This window comes from Phytophthora infestans, genomic scaffold (genome assembly GCF_000142945.1).
Source record: "Phytophthora infestans T30-4 supercont1.13 genomic scaffold, whole genome shotgun sequence".
Classification (NCBI taxonomy): domain Eukaryota; phylum Oomycota; class Peronosporomycetes; order Peronosporales; family Peronosporaceae; genus Phytophthora; species Phytophthora infestans.
The window spans coordinates 2,873,547-2,889,106 of NW_003303746.1; the positions used below are offsets into that span (position 1 = coordinate 2,873,547).

Here is a 15,560-nt window from a genome sequence, read left to right on the forward strand (position 1 = left end):
AAGTGTAGCCATTTCTAAAAGAAAGTAAATTTTGGAAGATCCTGTTTGAGATTTCAACCAATCATATGCGTTGATTGCTCTGCCAATGAAAAGCACCTGCTTTTTGTATGAGGGAAGACTTACAACACTGATGGAGGTGCATGAGGCCGCGAGCCGCCTCCTGGCGTGTCCGCGTCTGAGTCGCGAGCGTGAAGCTGAGCGCCAACGCGCCATCCAACAGCCTCTAGCCGTCAACTGGCGTGAGAAAATTGAGGCGAACGGACAGGTCTACATCAGCATCAGCAGCGAAGACGAAGAAGAGGAGGAAGATGCTCGAGAATTTGCGCACATTCCGCCGGTTTCCGACGTGAAAGCGGAGTTTGAGCCTGAAATCGTGACGATTGACAGCAGCAGCGACGAGGATCTGGAGCCTGTGCGGGTGAAGAGGAAGTTGGAGGCGTTAGAAGAGCTTAGCGAGCTGGAAATAGAAGAAGACGACGACGAAGAGAAGGAGGAGGAGAAACAAGAGGAACCGGTGGTTGTAGTCCCGGAAAAGAAGAAGAAACATCAGCGACAAGTTGCGACCAAGGAGAACGTCGTCTGGCAGCAGCATCACGTGGCCGGAGTGAGAAAACGTCGACTAGGAGAGGAAGACGCTGCATTTCTACTGTTTTACGGAGATCGAGAGACGCCCAGCGCCAATATTCTGCGACTAATCATTGGTACGTACAGCGTAGTACTGGAATTGAAGTAAAACGGATTACTCAAAGTGCTATTTTTCCTGATAACAGAGCTGATATCCACCGACACGGGCGAATCGGACGAATTCCTGTCCAGATGTGTCAAATATTTGCTCTGGCGAAAGCTTAGCACTGCGGTGGAGGCAGGACTGGCCAATGAGCGCCTTGTACAGTCGGAGTGGACCAAAATCGTCTTCAGCTGCCCTGTGCCAGCACATCGTCGGAGGTCCGGGCCCATGCCTCGCCCCGATCTGTTGCCGCGCCCCATCACGATCACAGTGCGGCCATTGCAGCTCGCTCGGAGACGACCGCAACGTCGCAATCTGTGTGTGGCGTCAGCTAGTACCGCTGAGGTCGCAACGAAGCAGGAGCCCGCGTCTCCACGTGTGACGCCAGAGGAACGAGCTGTGGCTCTAGCCAACCGATTGGCGGGCAAAGGAGCGCGATCCAAAGCGAAGAGTCCGAAGAAGAGCACAAAGACGACGCAGACCAAGTCTCCGCGAGGGGAAGTACGCAAACGTCCATCGGCTGCAACTTACAGCGATACGAGCAATGGATACGCTCAACTGGCCGGTTTCTCGCCTCGGAAGCATCGACGACGCAATGGCGAAGTGGGTTTACCGACGGTGACGCCCCGTCAAGTTGTACGGGCCAAGAGTCCGAGCGGCCAGAGTATCAGTCAGAAGCTCATGGAGCCTCTGCCGTACGATTGCCGGACATTGGGGGACAATCGGAGTCTGCCGCTTGGCTGGCGACCACCTGGCCAAGGATCACGAACAATGGACCCCGTAGAAGTGAACCCGATGCTGCAGATGACTGCTGACGAGATCGTGCAGCATATCGCGTCAGTACGTCGAGAAGGCCGCTTCACGAGCTTCGAGAAGGTGACGGATATCCTATTGAAGCTCATGGCGGATCCAAGAAACCGTCACGGAGTGTTCAACACGCCAGTGGACCCGATCGCGCTGGAATTGCCGGCATACACTACGATCGTGCAGCACCCCATGGATCTGGGCACTGTCAAGCGCAATCTGGCTGCTGGAGAGTATCTGGAACTGGAAGATTTCGTCTCGGACGTGCGTTTGGTGTTCGAGAACGCCATGGTTTTCAATCCAGAGTCGCATTACATCCACGTGGACGCTGGCATCTTGCTGAATCGCTTCAACGAGGCGGTAAAAGCGGAGCAGAATCGACAAGCCAAGCGACAACGCGTGCAGCACGTATGTCTGGTATGTCGAGGCAACACGTGCATTGTGTGTAACCAGCAATGTCTGGACGTTACGCCGCCTCACTTGCAGTGCTCTGCTGGCTGCTCCACGGAGATCCGCAAAGGCTCCATCTATTTTATTTCCGAGGACGGTACACGTGTGTGGTGTCAGAAGTGTAAGACTCGCTTGGCGAGGGACCGCAACGCCGCAGATCGAGCACCGGACGTCGACACGGACGCGATGCTGGACGCTCTCATTAAGAAGAAGTGCGAGGCTGGTGTAGAGCCCTGGGTCAAGTGTGGCGAGTGCGATCGATGGCTTCACCAGGTGTGTGGACTCTACAATCCCGTAATCGGTGCCTACGAGGTGCAGAAAGCCCCCAACACAGGACCTGACGGCTTGTCCATTGAAACCAATCCCTACGTGTGTCCCTTGTGTCGTTGTCGACGTAAACGAGCGACGCCCCCGCCCGAGTCGCCCATGCGCAAGATCCTGAACGTTGATCCCGATGAACACGCGCAGAACTCTTCGTGTCTTAATATCCCGAGCTGTGAACTAAGCATATTTATCCAGAACTTTCTGCGGCGTGGACTCAATGAAATCGGCGAGCTCGAGGCGGCCCAGACGTTGTATGTACGAGCGCTGTCGTTCCCAGGCGAGCATCTGACGGTCCCAGAGGGCGTGGTGCGAGTTTTTGACGAGAACGCGCAGCTGCTAGCTCAGATGCGGCCGGGCACGAATACCAACTCGCAGCGTCTCCCTGCTCGCATCAGTTATCTATCACGTGGACTGTATCTGTTCCAGAAACACGAAGGCATGGAAGTTTGTCTCTTCACGATTTATGCGCAAGAGTTTGGAGACGATTGCGAGCTGGAAGCGAATCGACGAGCCGTGTACATCGCGTACCTGGACAGTGTGCGTTATCTCAAGCCTACGAGTGCGCGGACAGCAGCGTATCATCTCATCCTGCTGGCGTATTTCGACTACGTGCGACGTCATGGCTTCTCTCGCGTCCATATCTGGTCTTGTCCGCCGCAGAAACGCATCAGCTATGTGTTCTGGTGTCGTCCTGCCTTCCAGAAGACGCCAAGTGCGGAGCATTTGCGTCGATGGTACAGTAATTTACTCACCAAAGCCAAGGAGTACGGTATCGTCAAGGACTGGACTACACTGTACGATCGGTACTTCAGCGACAGCGTGTGTGGCTCCCAGTCTAATGGCGAGTCCACGCCGTCGTCCTCGTTCGTGTCTGTGAAGGAGGAGAGCGGAGTGGGCGTCTCGACACGCGGCACTACCGTGTTGTCTGTGAATCCGGATGAGCTTGTGTGGCCAGCGAACCACCTTCCTCCTATCTTTGACGGCGACATTGTTCCTTCTGAACTGGAGCGGATCCTTGGACGTATTATATCGAGAAACGAGAAGCAAAAACGCGCCAGTGAGAACAAGAAACTGGCCACGCGCGGCAAGAACAGCTCCATGGCTCGAGCAGGTGGCAAACTCTCGTTTGGTGGAGTTATTACGCGGATTAAAGAGGAAGTGACGACGGATTCGCCTCCGCCCGCGCCGCAATCGCTGCAAGTGGACGTCAAAGTGCGCGAGGTGTTTACCAAGTGTCAGTTCGCAGTCCAACGACTCAAGAACGACTTGTTAGTGGTGGATCTGGAGGTCCTGGACGACGATAACAACGAAGTGGAAGGTGCTGGGTTCGCTGGCGAGAGGAGACTCAGAGGATGCCACCCAGAGACGCTAGTGCCGTCGTGGTTCGAGCAGGTTCCTCGCTTCTTCAGCAGCCGCTTCATGTTCCATCAACTCTGTTCTCTTGCCGGCTACCAGTTCGACTCGCTGCGACGTGCCAAGCACTCGACGATGATGATGGTGCATCATTATTTCAACGAGCAAGTGGGGCAGCTCAACGTTTTCTGTCGCGAGTGCAGCCTCCTGATCACTCGCGCAGACGTTTGGTCTTGTCGGACGTGCGTACGCTTCGCTCTGTGCGATACCTGCTTTCGACGTCAGGGCAGTGAACACCCACATCAGCTTTTCTTTGGATCCGCCGCACTGACGGTGCCGCCTCGAGTGCAGCGGATGTCGGAGCCACAGCAGCATGTTGAGCCTCAGACGTCGGTGCAACTGCCGCCCACCGTCAACGTTTGTGAACGTGTTGAGCGTACTAATCCTATACCTTGAATGTAAGCACAGATAATAAAGATATTGCACTAGTATCGACGAAATATAGTACTTTAACCAAAAACAAACTTCAACTTGTCGAATGATGTCGATTGTCATTTATTCGGAGCTAGCTATTATACTAATTGATTGGAAATGGAGCTGACACTTGAGGCCGTGGCCAAGGACGCTTTCCGTCGTGACTTTTTCCTGCGCTGCTTCACGGAGCGAGAGGCACAAGCGCTGGAGTTGCGCTTCGCCTTCCTGCTCCGCGTCCGCCAGTACAAGCGGCTCGTGGGACGTCGGGATCTACTTCCGCGTGCCGTAAGCTAAAATAGTACTACATTAATAATATTGGTATAGTAAATTGATAAGAAATTATTCATTATGTTACTATATATTTTAGGCGAAGGACATCGTGACCGCATATCTGCAGCAAGTGCAGTCGACGGACCAACTCTTGCTTCCTCCATCGGCTGAGCCTCTTCGGACTCGTGTATTAAATGCAGCGGCTGCAGGTCATTGTCCACTGGATTTATTTAACGGACTGGAGACGCTCGTGCGGGACCACATGACTCGCACGGCCTTCCCTCAATTCCTCTCAAGTCCAGATTACACGGCACTATGTGGCGCTTTGAGATCGAGACGAGAACTGCCACTTGCTGAGGTTCTCGTGGACTCAAGACGCACTCAATTTCTAATGAAATATATAACCGATAAATTCCCGGGAGATGAAGGAAATTTGCACTTCTGGGTGCACGTGCAGACGCGGTTTCTCCCTCTGATCCAGACGACCTTATTCTCGGTGGCTCTATTCGAAGAGGTGCAGCGTCATGTGCGTCATGTGTTCAATCGATTCCTGGTGGGGGAGACAGAGACCGGAGAAGGAGCTGGCCATGCAGCGACTCGAGTTCCAGAAACTGTACGACGAGCCACACTGCAACAAATTATGAAACTGCAAAGTGAGCCATTCTCTCCTCCTCGTTACGCGAATTTATTCCGTACAGCTCAGGACTGTGTCTGGGAATGGCTACAGACTGAAGTGCACCCAAAGTTTCGAGCGTCGAGTTTGTATGTCATGTTGGTAGTGGAGACGGAGGATCTGGAGACCGATCAGCAGCTACGACGTCTGAGTGAACATGTGCAAGCGACTGCGAAGAGAAGTGCAACAATGCGGCAGAGCGAGACGGTGCTCAGAGTATCGTCGAGGAAGAGTGAGACGCAAGCGAAAGCCAACGCGGTGCTCGTCCCGATCAAGCAGTCATCACCGCAGAACTTGTGGGGACAGGGCGATGGAGGCAATCGACGCAGCTTTGATCGGGTGTTGGTGGTGCAAGAGCTAGCGCAGTTTGGAATTTACAGTATTTCTGTTGCCTCGATGGTAACGTTGAGGACGAATGCAGACGACTGCGATGTCGTCTTCGAGTTGTTTTGTACTGGAGACCAGCAAGAAGCTGCGTTAGAAACGCATCCGGCACACGTGGTAAGGACTACGGTACTGTGTAAAAGGCGAGGGATAATTTATGCTGTATTGATGGCAGAATTTCTGGCGGAAGAACGTGGCGATAGCTTCAAGCGGGAGCGCTCTGTCTCCGTCTGGGTGTCCTCTTTCACCCACTGGTACGTCTGTATCGAGTACTAATTCTCATGGTACTCTGTCTTTAATGACTGTGGGGCAGTCCCCAAGCCTTCGTTTCACGACTTTGTGCTGCCAAAGGATGAAATACGTGGCTGCGGTGAACCAGTATCTGCTCGATATTTGTTTGGTGTTTGCCTGACTTTGTGGCGACAGAGAGAGAAGCCGATAACAGGCGCTACCAGTCCGTTAGATGCCAAGCTTTCCGCAACTGCTCAGCCTTGTCCGCAGGTCCTTATTGTCTTGACCACTGAACCAATGCACAAGAACAGTCGTAGACTGCTGTTGAAGCTTGCATCGAGTGATTTGGTAAGATTTAGAAAGTTAGAACTAACAGATTTGGAAAGCTCATTAACTGCTCTCTCCTTTTCTCTGATTTCTAAATGTAGAATGACATGACAGTTGACGATATCTCGCGATTAGTGAAATCGATTTACGAGTCTTCAAGCGGCGACCAACCACTTCTGAGTGCAAGATACGGCGGCTTTAACTTACAGCCAAATTTACGCAAAATCGACATGTCCCTGAGCGCTGTATTTAAGGAGATCTGCTCTCAGGTACGCCCTGTCGTTTGAAAAACTCGAGTGAGATATTGTTGACGTGCTTCTGCGCTCCTTGTTAGACGTTTATCAGTATTCTGTCATCGATTCTGGTCGGCAAGTCCATTATTCTGGTGTCCGAACGCGCTTCAGCTCTCATTTCGGTCGCAGAGGCTGCTCGAGAACTACTCAAGCCATTCGAGTGGATGGTCAGTCCAAAGTGTCGATAAACATGTTGTTTAACTCTCTCACGTTTGAATATCGTAAAGCATTTCTACTTGCCATTTTGTCCCGTAGCAACGTGTTCCGAGTTGCGAGACGCTGGTCTTTTCTCCGAAGTGAACACGTCTCCGTTTCGTATTGGCTGTGAAGGCATGCTTACCTACCAGAAGAAAGATTCTGGCTCGGAGCAGCGGTTCCGAATTCGTGAGTCAATGTTGTTTTTCTCACGAATGACAAGAACTGTAACATTTTTTTTTAATATTTTTCAGGCGACAGTATTTATACCACACATAGAGTTTCTCTTCACCTTCAAGCTCTAGGGCCAATTGAATATCCGCCGGAGCTTCTGCAGACAACAGCGATCATCGTCGACATCGACTCGGACGATATTTACGTTCCAGAAAAAGTGGAAATCCTCGAGCTTCCACGTAAGTTTTATCGAATTGTATCTAAGAACAAAATTGTTAATATTCCCGTGTGCTGTGTGCTTAGAATCGACCCTTCGCTCGCTTGAAAGTATGCTGAACACAGCACTCCACAGCTCTCGCATCACTCAAGCAGACTCGCACCTCTTCGGCCCGAGCAAAACTCCCAGCTTTACCCAAGAAATGCTTGGTCAGTCCATAAAAAACAGTCAGTCGGAAGAACCAAGTGCAGAGATTACATCAGCTGAACTCGAGTCGGTCGATCTCTCTCTGGACGATAGAGCGCGTCTAGCGCTGTTGTGGTTCCTTGAGGCTTTATTCGGAGACGTGGTGTATTACTTCTGCTCTCTGCACCAGAACTTCGCGGTCGAAACTCAATCAACTTCAGCGGATACAGACGAATTCCTCCTCTTTGAGGTCGACTCGTATCTGGACGCCCACATTGAGCTCGGATGCCGCGACTTCTTCCGTCAATGTTTCCACTCCGAGGTAAAGTATTATATTCATTTACTAAGTACTATTTCTAAAATTACTACTCGTAATATTTATGGTGTTTTGTGATAGCTCTTCCGTAACTTCATGCTAGCTCAACACATGCAGTTCGCCTTGACAGCTGTGGATGAATCTCTTGAGTCCAGCGAGTCACCAGTACAGCTAGAAACACATCTAGAGGCTCTGTCGGATGGGTTTATCTAAGCTACAGTTGCTGCGCAATTTACAGCGTCGTACATGCTACTGTGGTTTTATAATACTATCGTCACTTGTTTCTACGTTGGGTTTGTTATACGACACGAGTTCATCGAGACCCACGAACGTGAACTTGCGTATAAGCACAGGAAGCGCCGTCTTCAGGACGCCGATCGTCCACGAGCGGTCGTGCACGATAATAACCGATCCACAGCTCGTGCGTGCTCGCAAGTACATGGAGTTCATCGTCTCTGATCGGATCTGAGCGTCGTGTGGGTACACGCTGCCCAGACAGATGCGATAGCCATGACGTGCTGTGATTTCTCTCATGGGAGTCGTGAACCAGCCAGACGCCGGACGCATCCACTTGTTTCTTGGTTCTACTTTAGCTGTCTCTTTTATAGTCGCAACTGGAGGAGCAGTGTCGGGCTCTTTCTCCTCAAGTAGAAGCTGTTGAGTCTCCAGTGGCTCACTCGGCGTCTCCTCAGTCATTGGTTGATACTCGCTGATGGCTCGATCGCACTCTTGAAGCTTCTGCTCGAACACATGCAGCTCGTCCAAGATGCTGGCTCGGTCCTCTGTGAGGTGATTGGCGAGCGTGTGACCCTCGCGTACGATACGGCGTAGAACCTCCTCGTTGCCCGGTATGTGACCGGAGATTATGAAGAACGTGGCTTTGATGTTGTGTTCGCGCAGGATATCGAGGATCGCAGGTGTGGACGGTGATGGAGCGTCGTCGATAGTTAAAGAGCACACGCGTAACGACGTCCGTACACTCCAGAGAACGGAAGGATGCGAGTTCCACTCGACAAGACGCAGCAGCCAACGTGGTAGCAAATACACGGACGCGAGGAGCACGCTGAGCGTCACAAGCAGGCAAACGCCTGCTATCTGTAAGGCCGGTGAGACGGCGACGTTTCCACGGACGTCCATGGGCAGTCAACTAGCGTGACCCCACTTTTAGCTAGTTGAAGCGGTTTTTGTGTGCGATTTGAGGGATATTTATGTTCATGTGATGTGGTTCATGTGTACGCTTTGAGTGGTGGATGTAAAGCCACGCGGTAGACACGATGTCGCGATAGCCTCAGCTGTCGGTACAATCTGCCAGCTGGTTGCCGTCGTTGTACCTTTGTGAAGGGGGAAACTTGCTGTTGTTGTATCTTGGAATGGCTACGTGTTGTCTACGTGTTGTCGTAGCACCTGTGGCAATGGAGCCCAACACGGGATGGAAACTAGAAATGCAAATGCTGGGATTACTTGAGCATCACTTTGCGCAACTGAGCGCAGGGCGAATCCAATCTACCAAAACGCATCCCCACTCTACAGGAACTTGGAAACGCCGTCCTCAATAGACTCGAGCGAGAGCTCCGAAGCGTCAGTGGCCGTAAGGTGAATGCCCACGCCCATGAGGACGCGCTTGATGGCTTCCTTCGACGACGCGTACAGCATCTTCGACTTAATGCGGGCCGTGTCGGGCGACCTAGCAGGCAAATAAATAAGCACAATAACATTAGACTTCAATCCTTAAAAATTATAAGGAAAAAAAGGGTTATATCGTTCGTACCAAGACAGGAAGACAATCTTGCTGGTAGGGCGGCCATCCTTCGTGGTCAGGTCCAGGTCCACTAGGGCGTATCGGCAGTCGTTCGTAATCTGAGCGAGCTTATCGGCCATGTCCTGGTACGACTCGGAGCTGGGGCCCGTGGACTCAATCACAATCTGCGAGTCACCCTCAATCTTGTAGATGAAGTAACGGAAGTCATGCGGGGCGCGCTTGAGCTTGAAGTCGTTGAACTGCGTAATGACCTCGTCATCGACACCGACACCGGACGACTGCAATAAAGCACGGAAAAAGAAGAGGAAGGGGGCTACGTCAGCGGCTTCTACGGGGCAAATTTGGGACGAGAAGGCAGCCACGCACCATGATAGACTAATGCACTGGGAGGAACTGCTGCTGAGCCTTAAGCTGAGTTTTTGTGAGTGGAAAGAGGTGGGAGAAACTCGATCTCCCCCCTTTGCGGTGCAGTATTAACGCTTTTCACTGGGTTAAAATAAGTGAATCAGATGTCAACTGTATTAAAGGGGGGTCATCTCTCCTAATTTAAGTGTAAAACACGAAAGTACCCATCTCACTTTGTTGAGCTCTGACGTCAGCAGATCCACTTGTCTTCATCATTGGCCAAGCTAACAGTCTCCGCTATCTACGCCCGCCACTGCACGGCAGCCAGCGCCACCTTGGCGCTCCTGGCTAGCAGCGCGTTCTCGTCTTGCGTGAGTGTCTTGAGTCTCAGTATCGTGGCTGGCACGTCCAGCAATCGCCTAGCCTCTGGCAGCGCCGTCACCACAGACACCAACTTGGTCGTGTGCAGCTGAAGCGGCAGTTTGTTGGTTTGCAGCAATTGATTCACAGGCGCCAGTCCCTCGTTAGCCACAATCTGCCGCTTGACCTCGTCATGCGCTGCAAGACTCATGAGTGCTCCGGCGCTAGCTGACGCCACGTGCCACTGTGGATCCGTCAGTAAGGCACACAGTCGAGGAACCACTGCACCATGTTCGACCACCGCCTTGCGTGCCTTGTCCGTGAAGCCCAGGGCCGCTACAGCATTGCAAGCTACCGCTCGCACCTCAAAGTTGGGCGAGTGAAGCCTCTTCACACATTGAGCCACGACTTCTAACTCCAGCGCGCGAAACGTTGTACCGGCCACGCCATCGTTCAGTAGGTTTTTCAGCAGCTTTAGCGCTCGGATGCGAAGTGCATCATTCAGGCGGCAGCCTTTAAGATGGTCAAGTACTATCGGAAGATATCCGGCGCTAGTCAGCTGACGAGCACCAGCAAAGGACCCAGTCAAGTGCAGTAGCGCGTCGTAAAGATGTTCGCACGTGCGCTTGTTAGACATCGCAGCGAAGACAGGTTTGATGTGTGTGACTGTTTCACCCTTAAGAATCTCCGCTTGGCCGCATGGAGACTCGGCTATGACACTGAAAACCCTTGCAGAGAGTTGTTGCAGTTCGATCTCGTGTTCAGATAACTCATGGGAGTCTGAGGTCTCATCTTCTCCAATACCGACCGTGATTCCACCTTCGATGAGCTCTAGAACACCATGTTTCATGGACACAACGAGCTCCTGCGGTAGTTTAAGGACGGACGCCAATGCCTCCAACACGCAACGACGTAGTATTGGTTCGCCTTCCTCCAATGCGTGCAGGATATGAGGGTGGTTGTCACTCCCGAACGCCTCACTAACGCGTTCATAGGGAATCTCCTTCACATCTTCTTTCACCGACACGAGCGTTAGATGCTGAGGCGTCGTGCGCTTGTGAAGCAACGATCCCTGAGCTCTCAGATGCTTTACTGTCCCCACCGAAGCGTCTGTCGCTGGTGTCTCCGCTCGTCGCTGCATATTTTCCTCCGATTGTCGCTTTACGACGCTTCAGAGAAAGGTTTCAATGCTGATTTTTACTTAGAAATTGCTATTGGTCGTGGCGGAAGTGGTGGTACCTTAGAAGACGATGGTTTGGTGATTAACATCCCAACTTGTGGCATGAATGGTAGGGGCTTGAAAGGGGTCGTCAACTTTGGAAACATGGGCGGCGGGGTGAAGTCTCCAGTCTGCAAACGAACATCACTCTCCTGTGTTGCATTGTCTTCCAGTGTCTCGATTGGCGGTAACATTGGCTCAATTGTTCCCATTTCGATGTAACTCGCACTCGGACTCACTTCAATAGCGTAACCAGGGTACGAAATGGTTTGTGGGGTATGAGGCACAACTGGTGCATCATTGAAAGACAAGATGAGTCTGGAGAATATTGCCGTCGGGGGGAGCGGCCCCGTTTGCTCTCGTTGGAGAAAGCTGCGGTCGTTTTGCCAGACTTCAACTCCGGTGGGTCGAGTGGTTTGAGGTATTGAAGGCGCAGTGTTGGCGTCTTCTTTCTCGACAACTCGGTACAATAACGACGACAGGTGTCGTTCTCGGGGATTGCTAGCGTTTGAGAACTGCGCGAGCTTGGAGAGCAGATCGACACACATGCTTTCCACACACGGGTCCAGCGCACCTTCCGTTCGCTCAAAGTGGTCTAGAAATTCCAGTACAGAAGCCAACACACCTTGCGACGCCAAAATCGGAGGAACACTTGGCTTTTGCGCTAGGAGACAGAAAGTGGCAACGCAGTTCATCTTGACGAACATGGAAGAGCTGTTTCCCATGAGCGTCACAAGATGGCGAACCGCGCCACCGCGTAGGAGCAGTTGACTGTTTCCTGGTGCAATTGCCAGCTTCCGCAACACAGCGGAGCACATGGCTTGGGCTTCTGACGAATTTATTAACACAGGCGAACACAGCGATAAAACAAGTGGCAATACCCCTTTAGAGAGTAATACGTGAGAGTTGACCCTTCCGAACAATAAGTTGCAAGTTGCCAACGCGACATTTTCACGACACACTTTTCCTCCCACAGTAAATAGTTCACATAGCAACATTGTTGCAGTTTCTGAGCTCAGCACTTCGTGGCAATGTGTGGACGTTGAAGTGTTGCGTAAAATACCCGCACACAGTGCAAATACCTCTAGCTCATCTTCCAAAGTCTCCGTTAAAGTATCCATAGTCTCTTGAGTTGCCAATGCCGTCTTCAATGCAGGAATGCAGACGTTTAGTGGGATACGTGACAGTAGCTCAGCATCACATGTGAGGTTGTACAGGCACCTCAGTAAAAGTGTTTGTGTTGCTCCCTTCGCTTGCAATAGAAGCACAGGAAGTGCAGTGCCTAGTGGAGGGTGTGCAACAAGCAACGCCGGTCGTGTGAATTCGTGTAGCGATAGTAGGTGCAATAGAACGGCACAACTCTGAGCGCAACTAGCACCTTTTGTAGTGCTCTCGTCACTACGATGTAGTTCTTCCTGCTCTGCTACATGTACGAGGTACGTGATAGTACGCATGGGCGCAGGCTCTGCATACGCTCCAGCTGCAGCATCGTTATCGGGCATGGAGTTCTGGAAGATTAGGACTAGTAATTCGACCACAATTTCACAAACTTCGGGCTGTTTCTCCGTCTCCACGAACGCCACGAGGCGAGGTAGCACGCCGATTAGCAGGAGTAAAGCTGCACTGTTTGGGTCTGCTAGTAGATTGAGTAATCCCTTCAACACTGTCACTTTTGTTGAGCAAACCACGTCGTATTCAAGTATTTGCACGAGTGAGGCGACGGTACTAGGCTTGGCAATGAGTCCAGCACGTGCTGACGAATGTTGAGCTAGCAGACAGAAAGCATCCGAGAGAATGGCATAGTCTCTGGGCTCCATGGCATCTGTGAACATCCCAAAGGCCCAGAGCAGACCGTCATCACACAAGCGTTGCATCACTGTTGGCTTCGACAGTCTCAGTAGATTAAGCACAGCTTTCAGACATACACGACGTGTCTCTGGGTCGTTGGACTTGACGCAGGCTAGCACGAGTAGAGCGCGAAGAGCGCCAAGCCTCACCAAGTCTTCCACGTGAGCAGCCTCCGATGATAAGTTGCAAAGCGTAACTGCACAGGCTCGACGCACCACCTCTTCGGGAGCAGCAGCCAGTAGCGTCAATGCCTTGATAACACCGCCACGTAACAATGCAGCTCCTACTGCTCTATCCTGTGATAGTAGGGCGTACGTGTGCACACATAACCGCAATGTCTCGTCATCGTCCGAGCCAGCCAAGACTGCCAACGCATCTAATAAACCACGTTCTACCATCGCAAGTCGATATTCTGCCACACTCGCGAAACGAGTGAGACAAGCGGCACAAGCTGCTCTCAGCGGTGCGTGATCGGAGCTCTCGCTATCTGTGTTCTTGGTCTGGTCTTTGTCAGTACAAACCTCGACCACAACGGGAAAGATGTGGTCGATGAGCCTTAGTAACTCGTCTCGAGACAGCGAGCGACCGTCGAACAAGATGCAAACAGTGTTGAGACACATACTTTGCGCCTCGACATCCCCATCCCGCGCTAGACGCTGCAACAAGAAATTTCCTTTTTCGTCTGTTGCGGCGTAGGCTGCAGCCAAGAGTAAGCGATGCACTTCGTACTCCATACACAGACTAAAGAAACTACCTCCTAGCAAGTTGAGAATGTGACGATTCTTTGAATTGGCCCCAACTTGGCTCAATCGTTCGTGCGCTAGTCTGGCAACATCTGCCTTTGGGTATCGGAAGGACAAATTGTACAAAATGACCATTTGTAGCCGCATCCGAGCGCTGTCGTGTGGGAATTCGGAGTACCCAACGTGTCGGTAGATTTGTTCTAGAAGCTGCGGCGCGTCCAGTAACTCGTCCAGTTCCAATGGAATTGATTGTATCGATAAGTCAATGTTGTGTTGTCCCGAAGAAACAGTGGGATCCTCCGGTTGGTTCCACGATAAGATACTCGCCAGAGCGAAGAGCACGTAACGAGACTTGGCAGTGGCCGAAGTGGCTGTTGTACCATCTTCATGTTCGTGCTGGAAAGCGAGTAGGAATTGCACAACTCTCTCGCTCACAGCTCGGATGTTGCCAGGTGCTGATAGTAATATAGCAATCAAGCGGTAAATGAGTAGGAGCACCGTTGGACGTCGCTTTACGCCTGTGCCTAGAGAAGCTAAAGCGTCCAGAGCTCCAGCATTGCCCATAAGCTCTCGAGCGTTTGTCTCGCGTGTCAAAGAGACGAGTGTTGTTAGCGTACAGACGACGTACTCGTCACTCGCAGCAAGACCGAGACGAGGAAGCTCTTCCACCACAACGCGGACACAATCTCCAGTTCTAACAAGTGCGCGACGACAAGCGCCACTCTCCACAAGGTGCCACAATGCAGCGAGGCCATTGAGACGCGCAGCTTCGCTCTGCTGGCAGCTGATAAGCAGTCGAAGGATCGCCACGACCTCAGGTTCTACCAATTTGATGTGGTTCATTCGTGTACACGCCAAGTTGTAGACGGCTCGACTTAACGTCTCGCGGTCTCGTGCGTCTTTTCCGTGCTCTGCGAGGGCATGGACGGCATCATCCACGCGAGGATACGCGTATTGGGGACACGATAAATTGAACATCGCAAAGGTGCAAGCTCGTTCGGCCAGAGCTGACGTTCGTCTCTGCTTTATCAGACAGTCAAGTGCCTTCTCCTTGATAAACCCACTTTCACTTCCGTCCTCTATAGTGAGGTTGGCCAAAGTGCCCACACAGTTCGGAAGAAGTAGCTTTTCATGTGTATGTGCTGACGAGAGTGCAAGAGCAGATAATAGCGGCAAGGCGTTGTGGGAAAGCAGGATGGATCGTCCTTCCGGTTCACATGACAAGTGGCCAAGCGTGGCTACACAAGCTCCTAATGTGGCCGCGTCCTTGGAGCGGCATAGCGCCATGACGCTGGGCACCACATTGTCGTTGAGTAGCGTCCCGTGAAGAGCGCGATTTGCCGCCATCGCCTCCACGGCGATTGCGTACTGCCGCTTCCTGTTGCTCTTTTGACTTGGCTTATTGGAATTCACTGCTGATACCGTTGGAGTTGATACTGGAGGGTTGTTTTGAGCCGTTTGGCGTTGAGAAGCAGCCTTGACAGTGGTCACAGGAGATAATTTCACTGGGTGGAGCTTGTAGTTGGCCCCAGCACGCGCAGAAAGAGGTTGTTTCTCCTTCCGAGATGCTGGTAGTCGTGACATGTAGAGTCCGGCGTCGGTGTATTCACCACGCTGCGCAAATACGTCGCCCTGATACTGGAAGGGGAGTTTGCGCTGAAGTTGGGGCTTTACACAAGGAACGTGATCATCGGAGTCGTCAGTCACGAAGTAGTCACGTCTTCGTTGCGGCGAAGACATCTCCAGCATTGGCTCAAGCGACTGGCGAGATGGAGACTTGAACGCAAGAGTAGAGCCTGGAACTCGTGAGTGCGATGGCTCTGCCATTGTTGCCGACCAAGTTGAAGTGCTATAAAATACCTAAACTGCATCAAAATGCCAAAAATAC

The 15,560-nt window shown here is 52.0% G+C and overlaps 7 protein-coding genes across 7 annotated transcripts; 3 read left to right on the plus strand and 4 right to left on the minus strand.

The window, feature by feature from the left end:
• Positions 1–130: 130 nt before the first annotated feature.
• On the plus strand, positions 131–4,114 carry PITG_08587 (histone acetyltransferase, putative; the record flags this gene model as incomplete). Its single annotated transcript, XM_002903903.1, has 4 exons — positions 131–265; positions 542–701; positions 771–3,592; positions 3,671–4,114. 4 exons carry the CDS (start codon positions 131–133, stop codon positions 4,112–4,114), a joined length of 3,561 nt encoding a protein of 1,186 aa, XP_002903949.1.
• Positions 4,115–4,225: 111 nt separating this feature from the next.
• PITG_08588 (uncharacterized protein) lies at positions 4,226–5,436 on the plus strand (the record flags this gene model as incomplete). The annotated part of the gene is made up of 3 exons (XM_002903904.1): positions 4,226–4,417; positions 4,500–5,339; positions 5,431–5,436. The coding sequence occupies 3 exons, from the start codon at positions 4,250–4,252 to the stop codon at positions 5,434–5,436; spliced, it is 1,014 nt and encodes a 337-aa protein (XP_002903950.1).
• A 551-nt stretch (positions 5,437–5,987) lies between these two features.
• PITG_08589 (uncharacterized protein) lies at positions 5,988–7,611 on the plus strand (the record flags this gene model as incomplete). Its single annotated transcript, XM_002903905.1, has 7 exons — positions 5,988–6,038; positions 6,170–6,298; positions 6,352–6,477; positions 6,538–6,694; positions 6,760–6,918; positions 6,983–7,404; positions 7,480–7,611. The coding sequence occupies 7 exons, from the start codon at positions 5,988–5,990 to the stop codon at positions 7,609–7,611; spliced, it is 1,176 nt and encodes a 391-aa protein (XP_002903951.1).
• Positions 7,612–7,647: 36 nt separating this feature from the next.
• Positions 7,648–8,535, minus strand: PITG_08590 (carbohydrate esterase, putative; the record flags this gene model as incomplete). Its single annotated transcript, XM_002903906.1, has 2 exons — positions 7,648–7,968; positions 8,014–8,535. 2 exons carry the CDS (start codon positions 8,533–8,535, stop codon positions 7,648–7,650), a joined length of 843 nt encoding a protein of 280 aa, XP_002903952.1.
• Positions 8,536–8,828: 293 nt separating this feature from the next.
• PITG_08591 (actin-depolymerizing factor, putative) lies at positions 8,829–9,572 on the minus strand (the record flags this gene model as incomplete). The annotated part of the gene is made up of 3 exons (XM_002903907.1): positions 8,829–9,082; positions 9,167–9,435; positions 9,524–9,572. The coding sequence occupies 3 exons, from the start codon at positions 9,524–9,526 to the stop codon at positions 8,923–8,925; spliced, it is 432 nt and encodes a 143-aa protein (XP_002903953.1).
• A 231-nt stretch (positions 9,573–9,803) lies between these two features.
• PITG_08592 (uncharacterized protein) lies at positions 9,804–10,636 on the minus strand (the record flags this gene model as incomplete). Its single annotated transcript, XM_002903908.1, has 2 exons — positions 9,804–10,573; positions 10,633–10,636. 2 exons carry the CDS (start codon positions 10,634–10,636, stop codon positions 9,804–9,806), a joined length of 774 nt encoding a protein of 257 aa, XP_002903954.1.
• Positions 10,637–11,059: 423 nt separating this feature from the next.
• On the minus strand, positions 11,060–15,499 carry PITG_08593 (uncharacterized protein; the record flags this gene model as incomplete). The annotated part of the gene is made up of 4 exons (XM_002903909.1): positions 11,060–12,163; positions 12,248–13,380; positions 13,447–15,058; positions 15,110–15,499. The coding sequence occupies 4 exons, from the start codon at positions 15,497–15,499 to the stop codon at positions 11,060–11,062; spliced, it is 4,239 nt and encodes a 1,412-aa protein (XP_002903955.1).
• Between the last annotated feature and the right edge of the window lie 61 nt (positions 15,500–15,560).